We start from the raw sequence: 9,603 nt of genomic DNA on the forward strand, positions 1-9,603 counted from the left end.
AACTTAATTAATTAATTAATTAATTAATATAAAGTAAGTAAGTAACGTAAACAAACTAATAATACTATACTAAGTAATTACTCTCTCTCTCTCTCTCTCTCTCTCTCTCTCTCTCTCTCTCTCTCTCTCTCTCTCTCTCTCACACACACACACACACACACAATCTTTGAATTTTAGTTTGTTATAGTACGAGCCTAGGGATTTAAATTTTTACATTAAGTTTGAAAAAAAAATATGCATTTTATTACAGTAAAAAGAAAATTGCGAATATAAAAACATCTGAAGTTTATTTTGATCAGCATATCAACCTTTTTTCTAAAACATCACTTTACTGTACCAACTTACATCACTAGCTAAACAAATGTTCTTCTTTTCTTAGTAAGAAGGTGACAAGTTTAAAAAGGAGTCGAAGAACCAAGACCGAGTCATGTGGAACGGAATTTCTTAAGTTCTCCTTCTCAGTTCTATGGGAATGACAAGTGTAACGTTCAATTTTTTCGACTGTCACCGATCGTAAAGTTGCTGAGCGTCTGATAGGTGAATACTGTTGAAATAAACACGACGCCTCGAACGCCTCCCAAAGTTTCAAAACCCCCCTACGTCAATCGTTTCCTCTCCCTGAATTTTACTTTTCTGTACGTCATCCAACGGCTAAGGTTCCGGGGTTGTCGACCCATCATCTTTAGACAGGGGAAGGATAAGCCAGGATATATTTAATAAGGTTTCTTACCATATAAAGTAGTGAACTGTACGACGTCACTACCGATAACTGCAGCCAAAAAATTCTACATCCTTACTCCGATCGAATGTTCTCTCGAGCTATAGGATTTGTCATAATAGTGGGTCTTCAGATTTATCTCTACTTATAAATCAGTAGATCCGCTAAGATCTACCTAGTTTTGCACGCAATTCCTTGATTGAAATCTAACAATTTATAAAGAAAAGTTAGTCCAGCCTATATCATATCGACAATGACACTTACAGGGTTTTCCTTTCTTTCTTCCGTTTGTCATCTACGTCATATGGTCCTCCACGTGTTGTCGATTCTACCGATTTGGTCTTTGTAATAGGCTGCAGAAAGAAAAGGTGGAATATAACAAAAATATTTCAATACGAATTCACGGAAGAAAAAAAAAAAAACCTAAAACATGAAAAACGAAACACTATTTTTAGTCTGCAAAGATTAAATTGTAAATGTTACTCTGAAAAAAATTGTTATTTATTACAAAAATTCCACGTAACTGCCTTTATCGTAGAGCTGTTTCAGCTGTTTATTTATAGTTAAGAAGAAAGCTACACGATGGGCTGTGTTGTGCCCACCATGGGCATAGAACCTCCCACTTTTTTTCTGTAGCGTTATAAGCCTTCAGATTTACAGCCGAGCCAATGGATGGATACTAATTTCTCTCACCAAGCCTAAATTCACTTTAAAACAACTTACACTTATTAATGACAGCGTGGCGTCTCAAACACGAGATTATGGAAGATTACGTGCGTTTATTTTGAACTTTTTTTAGTATCACTTTATGCAGAATCTTACTTTAAAACCTTGTCTCTAAACATTTATCAGACTTAGGTGTAAGTAGTCTGTACAAGATATATTTCACCAACGCATATACTCAAACAACCCAGTTATTAAACAGCCACTACATGTAACCTTCATTTTTAGGGTTAAGTTACAATCTTTTCTGATAGTAAATCGTTCCGGTTAAATCCTTGTGTACAATTCATATTTACATGTTCTTCAAAGTAATTACTTTTCTTTTGCAGTCCTAAACATTAATGTGTCCGAAGTGTTCTTTAAGTGCACAAAATGCCAAAATAGAACACAAAAAAAAGTGTGGTGGGGGGGTTAATGACAGTTGAATATCAAAGTCAACTACATATGTGCGATTCAACTATAATTGAACTTTTAAAAAATATTCTTATAGATAAGATATTCTAGCTACGAAATCCCGATGTTAAACACTCAATATGGCGTCAACCGTAGCACACTTTAAACTACTCAACACATAACAGCAATGGTATAAAAAAACAAAAAAACAGAAATACGAAACTAGACCACTCATAAGGCATTGATACACAATACGAGTTTCGTAAGCTTTTCAGATCAAGAATGATGACAAAGTACCGCTAAGCCTCACTATATAGAGCCGTTCTGACCAATAGAAGAATATTATTATTGAAGTACAGTAAAGATCATTAGATTGTCTTAGAAGCAACAATAACAATAAACGTTATTAACCAATCATGATAATCCTAACGCTTTGATGCTTTTTAAGAGAATGTTTTCTCGACAACCAGAATTAGGACACTACAATCTACTCACAGTTTGATACATTTTATAACTAGTGCCATTTGGAGAAGAACAGAACATTGATGCTCTCAGTGTCAACGACATCTCGACCAGTTCTAAAGCGGGCGGGCTGGTGTTATATTGAGAACCAGTACTCTACGAGTTCAGCTTCTAACTATAGCTCTTTAAGAACGGAGTGCTCCGAAACGTTTCCTATCATCCTCAAACTCAATTATAAACAAATACCAATACATACATCAAATGGAATATTAATCAAGAGTTACTTTCTTATCGAGCAAAACACTGCTTTTGATTTAACTTTAACACTTTGTCTTCGATCTTATTCAGATGATTGCCATGATGATACTGGGACTTGTTGAACTCAGCACACAGGTTTAATTGCTGAAAGATTCATTTATATAGTGAACAAAAATTTTCTTTGCGATTGGTGGTAATGTGAAGGATCCGGGCCATAGTGGTATCGTAATTACACTTACCGATCCAAACAAAGGACTTGAAAATCAATGTTGATAAATATTCGCTTTAGGATTCGTCTTACCAACATACATAGTCGTGTAAAGTGGAAAATTTTCATTAGAAACCTCGTACGTTTTTATTGAAATGACTAGGAAGTTTAGGAAAACGTCATATTAATATTTATTTATATTTTTGATAACGAGTCCTAACAGATTTAATAGCTTTCTTTCGCTTTTAAACAAAAAAATAAGTGGGAACTTTCTGCACCATTAAGATTATTACAAAGCAAGCCATATACATATTCTTAGGACTTTGAAGTGTTTATTTTGTGACACTGCCGACGGTTTATGAACAACAGTTCTTTAGAAGAGACTGTTGAAGTTCTTCTGAAAGCTCCTTCTGCAGATTCGGACATAGTTAAAACACAAATATTGATGACAATCTGTCCAAGATCTAGTCAAACAATACGATGAAGCTTTCAAACTAGAGCGAGGAGTATGAATAGTGGCAAATATGACACGAGATGTTCACTTCTGGGAGAAAGTACGAAAACTGATACATGAAAGTTTTAAGATATGGTTTGAAAAATTTGGGGAATCAACTTGTCAAAACAAGGCTTAGGCTTTCAACTTAAAACTGGATCACGCAAGTTGAAGTTAAAAAGGATTGACAAATTTTATTTAAACAAGTACTTTCTTACGAGCCATCATATCCCCTGGTGGGACAGCGGCAAGTCTACGGCCTTACAACGCTAAAGTCCGGGGTTCGATTCCCCACAGTAGACGCAATGTAGCTTTGCTCTGAAACAAAAGTGTCACGTTTGAAATATGTGATCCAAAGCACTACCTAGTCTTATTTTATTTCATACGATTACAAAATGAACTACTTTTAAAAAAGAAGCTTGGGCGTAATTTCAGTAAGAAAAAAAAATGTTTGTTTATGAATTTCGGGCAAAGCTACACGAGGGCTATCTGAGCTAGCCGTCCCTAATTTAGCAGTGTAAGACTAGAGGGAAGGCAGGTAGTTATCACCACCCACCGCCAACTCTTAGGCCACTCTTTTACCAACGAATAGGTGGGATTGACCGTCACTTTATAACGCCCCCACGGCTGAAAGGGCGAGCATGTTTGGTGTGACGGGATTCGAATCCGCGACCCTCAGATTGCGAGTCGAGCGCCCTAACCATCTGGCCATGCCAGGGCCAAGAAAAAAAATAATGTTCATACTTCCTCTATGATAAATGAAGGGTCATCATTCTGCTTTTAGGAAAGAAAACTGAAAAACAATTATTCGTTTATAATTTTCGCAAATTACTGCTCGTACAAGTTTTGAAAAGTATGTTATTAGTCCAAATAAAAACCAGTATTAATTATTAATGAACGAGTGTGATATCTATTCCTAGCATATCTTAGACTGGGGTTGAGTAAAGGGTAAGAATCATTGGGGTAATTTTCGGAAGCTAGTCGTAAATTCGTACTGCTTGCAAAAAAAGGATGATTTTAGGCAAACCTAAAATATTAAATTTGTGCTGGTCAGTATGCTATGAAGCAACAATGAATGGATAAATAGAAAGGGTTGTAGCTGTATGTTGTCGAGTTGCTATATTGTTTCGTTAACTTGCCAATGAACATGAAAGTCCCTTTTGTATAGGGATGTGATAACATTGAAGCTTGTGGACGTCTAATATCTGACAGAGCAGTTCTGCTCCAATTTCAAACATCGAATTCATTGGAAATGTTACCAGTCCTATATATATGCACATGTTCTGACCATGTGAAATTATGAGCATTAGGATCCCAACAGTGTTTATAGCCACTAAAAAGTTTGGCAAGCGACACAAATAGTGTCAACGGATGCAGACAGATGGCGTTACAAAAATAAGGTTAAATAATACAACATTGTTTGACTTGTGCAGTTAAGAACTTAATACGCTTGTCTAAGCGGGGAGGGGCATGCCAGTACTCGATAATAGCAGCTTTCAATAGAAGGGAGCGTCGACTAACTATTCCCCCCTTCCATGATTACAATGGAAATCTTTTGTCTGATAAGTTCCTCCCCAAAGTGTTTGAAAATAACAGCTTAAAACCATAATAAACCTAATTTCATACTTTCTGTCGAGAGTGAACATAATCCATTTTCGCCCCCACTATACAGGGGGGGGGGGGCTGACCTAGCTCTTTAGCCAATCGTACACAGGGAAACAAAGACAAGAATAGAATAAACATGTTCTTTAGAAGACTATTTCCTTACTACAGAAAGTTAGATGAGTGTGTGTCCCTATAACCATTTAAAAAAGCAAGTTCAACTTTATTATCATCATAATCATTATTATTATTATTATTATAATATGAACCATCTAAACATCTTTAAAACAAACCAGTGAACATTTTACTGACAGTGTACTAACTTCACTTCCGAGCTTATCAAGTTGATCAAGTTGAAAGTCAGAAAAAAAAAATTGACATTAGTAGTCCGGCAGACAGGACGACGTCTGAAAAGGGAATTTTCAGTTTGTTTTTTTTTAAAAAAAAGGTAGTCAATTACACAAAGTTCATTACGAACTATGAAACGAGAACGTCTGTTTTTAGACTTTCAAAACTTCTCGTTTTCTTCGAGTCTTTGCGTCACATTACACAACTATGATGTCAGTCGGACAAAGATGACGGATGGTAGATAGCCCAGAACCTTCTCGGGGTCAGAAAAGTCATTTTTCTCAATGTAGAGAGCAGAGATTCAAGGTCAGCTAGCTTTTTTTTTTCTAACTAGTCTCATGATCTCGAGCTTAATGTTTACAAACAACTACAACAAGTCAAAACAGGGGAAGAGTTACTCTTGTACTCCCCTCACACACACACACACACACTGATACGAACACAGTCGACAAAAAGTTCTTGAAGGCCAGAAGTGAACAAGGCCACAAGAAAGACCACCCGAGCTCTACAAATTCCTGTGACATTTTCCATGATGTTTAAATAACTAATACGAACATAGATAAACATGTTTATATAATTTTGATAAAGTGCCATTTGTTAATTAAGAGGGGGGAAAAAAACGCATAACAAAACACTCAAACTAGTGCTTCTTAAATTGAAAGTGCTACAAGTTTCGAGAGGTCTCAAAAAGTTGAAAACTCCGAGAATGTGCCTTCCAAGATAACGTGTCTGCAATACGTCATTTTAACGCAATTTGCAACTCAAGAAGCCTTTAATTTTAGCTTAACAAGGTCGTTAGTTCATGTAAACTTAAGTCTATTTAATATTCTATATAAGCACATAAAATACGGTTGTCCGTCTATCTGTCGTCACAAGATGTTGCGAAAAAAAATGGCTGCACTATTTTCGATGAAATTTGGTACAGGAACAGAGATGGACCTCTTAAGATGGTTACACAATCGTTCGAACTTGTGGCAGTTAATTAAATTGTATCGCCTTAATGTCGCGAATGAAGGATGAAGCGAAAGGAGGAGGTCGGTAGCCTCCAAAAAAAGTTTAATACCGTACCTTTTGTATCTGACGAATGGTTCGTGTGCTACGGCTCAAAAAACAGTGGGAAGAGCCGCCCAACGCCCACAATTTATACCATCGCGTTTTAAGATGGCCATTATCGGGTACCCTTTGTTCTCAAGTTTATAAGCACGATGGATTCGCCTTTGGTAAAAATCAAATAGTGTCAGTATAAAGACAATTGACCAATGAAGTCAGTTGCTATGTACTGTAATTTTATTTTTTCTTACAAGAAATAGAAGTTATTTGGAAACTGTTCTGGGAACTTGCAAAGCTATTTTAAGATTTCTTTGACGTTAGGCACAAAGCTACACAATGTGCTATACCCATCACGGGTATCGAAACCCGGTTTCTAGCGTTGCAATTCCACAGAAATCCCGCTATGCCACTGGGGGGGGGCTACCAACACACCATGTAAAACACTATTTATTTAGTAGGGGTATTCTTAACTACTTAATAAAGGTTTAAGCTAAATTAAGTACAAGATAAACGACTAAAACGTAACATTAGACAACAGTAGTATGTGATAAACGCCATTACCCAATTTACAGTCCCCTTCCCCATTTTATGGTTGAAAATTACACACTAAACGGATACTACAGGATGTAAAAGTTAGTTGAGTAAGGTGGTTGGGCAATTCCAATTTCCACAGTCTTTTCGCAATAGAGAACAGTGGTGCCATCTAGCCCTAGAGTGCGAATGATTGTGGTAACAACTTTATGATGCAAGAGCCGCGTGATAATTGGTTTTCATATAGTTTTAAACTTGACAAAGAATAATTCACAATTATTACATTATATTCAGAAATGTGCGTCTAGTTTTATTTCAGAATCTAACACATGTTAGAACTACACGTTACTTTATCATTATTGTAAGTTTAAAGTCAGTCAGCGAGATTTCTTTCCTAATTAACTTGTATGTTTATATATACAATTGGCCATCTGCACGGATTGAGCCCTTAATTTTAACGTTACGAGTTTTGAAAGCTTACCGGGGTGAGGGGGCGATTAGTTATGGAAATGAAAAACTGGATCAATCCCTCACTCTTTCGTCAGATCGTCTCTTGGAGGAAAGATCACGAAGAAGAAACCAGCAAACAATCACTGAAGGTTGGACACTTTTCGTGGTGTGGGTGATAATGTGTACAAGTAGAAGCCCGTTTTTCAATGAAGCCAATCTTAGATATATTTGTTAGTTGTCAAGTTAGCTTCCCAGGACGGGGTTCAACATTAGTGAAGTATCCGTTGTTTAGAGATGGCACGAGAACTGTGCTATTGTTATTACACCTTCACCATAGAAATTGGTTTTCGTTGTTAACTTAATATACGGATTTAGGACTAACCTAATCCTTCTAAAAAAAGGCTGGACCTCTTGAGATATTGTTGGGTTTACAGCCGAAAAAAATATTGTCAACAACCAGGGTACCCAACTATTGAAACAATACATTTTAATTAAGTACGATCGTGAAAAGAAAAAAGAAAAGTTATTTAACTAGCTATACTCATTGTCGGGTTGATTTTTCGTTTTGTTTTGATCGAAGGTAGTAGCTTGCTTTGATCAGAAGTTAATTTTATTACACGTGTCCTTTAATACATCTTGTTGTTTGGTAATATTCTCAAGAGACGTTAGTGAATAATCGTCAGTTCCCCCTCCCCCCTATTCAGGAAGTAAAGTTTAAGTGGATTCCTTCCCACTCTTAGGCTTATGAATAAACCACGTTTAATATAACCAAGGCATACACACACGCACAAGTAATATAATATTTTACCGGCTCCTATTGGGGGAAGCATAGTCATATGCCACTACAAGTCTTGGAGGGGGGGGGGGTGAACATCAAAAGGAGTGCGTCTTTGATTGTGTAATTTGAGTGCAGAATAAGAGTTTTGTCACAATGCCAAATAAACACGTTGATGCCTTTCCAAGCCAAGCGGGTCCCCTTCAGGCGGTCTATTTGATACACATACACACTCTTCGTCTTGTATACAGCCATAAAGCTCATAGAAGTTGCCGGTTTTAAAACTGTCAGTTCACATTACAAGGCTACGTGAGGCTTAGCACGATATCGCATGACCGATTCAGTTTGAAAGAGGCTTAGCTAACAAGTGGGGCTACATATTTATTTATAGTCGTTGTCAAAATGGGTGGAGAGAATAGACGTGCCCTTCCTTCGTCACACCGATGAAGGAAAAAAGTCCAAAATGCTCAATGTTGAATCAATCAATCAGCTGACCTCCTCTTTATAAACGCAAACATGCAACTCGACATTAAAAGAAAACGCTACCACACGTGTTTCTATTGGTCTAATTCAGTAGACGTAACCTAAAGGTTGAGCGGATGATCGTGAAGTACCCACAGACTCGTCCAATTCAATAACGAGATTTTATCGTTACTCTTATAACGCACCCACGTTTTGTTTTTTGGTAAAGGGTCAAGAGTTTAAGAACTCTGTCTTACAGTCCAGGTACGCTAACCACTAGGTTACGCCCTGCCAGTTAATATTACAGAGTAAGCTTAAATCGCATTCTTTATTTCCAAGGTATTTATACACTAGTGTTATCTGTCGATGTCACAAGTGGTCCTGAATGTCATTTGAAATAGTCAATGACAAAGGAAAGCCTCAGATGGCAAACATCTACACAAGACATAACCAGAAGTATTATTATTATTATCAAGATAAGAGTTCCTGAACTTCTTACCAAATGTACTCAGAATGTTTTTAGGCTTACGTTTCAAATAAACCATTAAATTCTGAAACCTTTCCAATGTTCAAGTCTGCGTTGCTTTATTGACCTAACAATTGGCGGTGTGTGTGTGTGTGTGTGTGTGTGTCAGAGTCACGTGTTTATGAGACAGTTACAAAGCAAAGCATGACAGTAAGTTCGATTTAAAGATGTTTGACCTTCAGTTTAGGGTGAAACCCAATCGGGAGTGTTCGGAAAAAAATCCCTCTTCATCCAGCTCAAGAGTTAAATTTAAATGGTTGGCTCAATATTAAAAATCCTGTTAAAAAACAACATAAGAACGGAGATGGAATTTAAGAACTAACATCAGCAAGCAAGAGGCGTAGAAGACTAGATTGATCTGTATGGCACTTGTAAGCTGCTCGAATTGGCTGGGCGAGTAGCACAAATAGTGGGTGGGGACCTACTAAAACTTATAATACTCGACTACTAGTAAACTTGTATCGCTTGAGCTCGAAATGAGGGGGTAGAGAGTGAGGAAAGAGTTCCATATGGCACCCCCACCCAAAAATTGTAGAATTGCCTGGATAAAAAAAGATTCTGAAAAGGGTTTATTTTAAGAGGCGTATTAGAAAAATTATATTCT

The 9,603-nt window shown here is 36.9% G+C and overlaps 1 protein-coding gene across 1 annotated transcript in view; it reads right to left on the reverse strand.

Moving 5' to 3' along the window:
* LOC106466754 overlaps window positions 1–9,603 on the reverse strand; it is a 71,839-nt gene that overhangs the window by 5,685 nt on the left and 56,551 nt on the right. The window contains exon 3 of the mRNA XM_022394830.1: window positions 983–1,071. Within this exon, the coding sequence (XP_022250538.1) occupies window positions 983–1,071 (89 nt within the window). The remainder of the gene's footprint in view (window positions 1–982; window positions 1,072–9,603) is intronic.

The sequence above is a fragment of the Limulus polyphemus genome, unplaced genomic scaffold (assembly GCF_000517525.1).
Source record: "Limulus polyphemus unplaced genomic scaffold, Limulus_polyphemus-2.1.2 Scaffold2372, whole genome shotgun sequence".
In the NCBI taxonomy this organism is placed as follows: domain Eukaryota; kingdom Metazoa; phylum Arthropoda; class Merostomata; order Xiphosura; family Limulidae; genus Limulus; species Limulus polyphemus.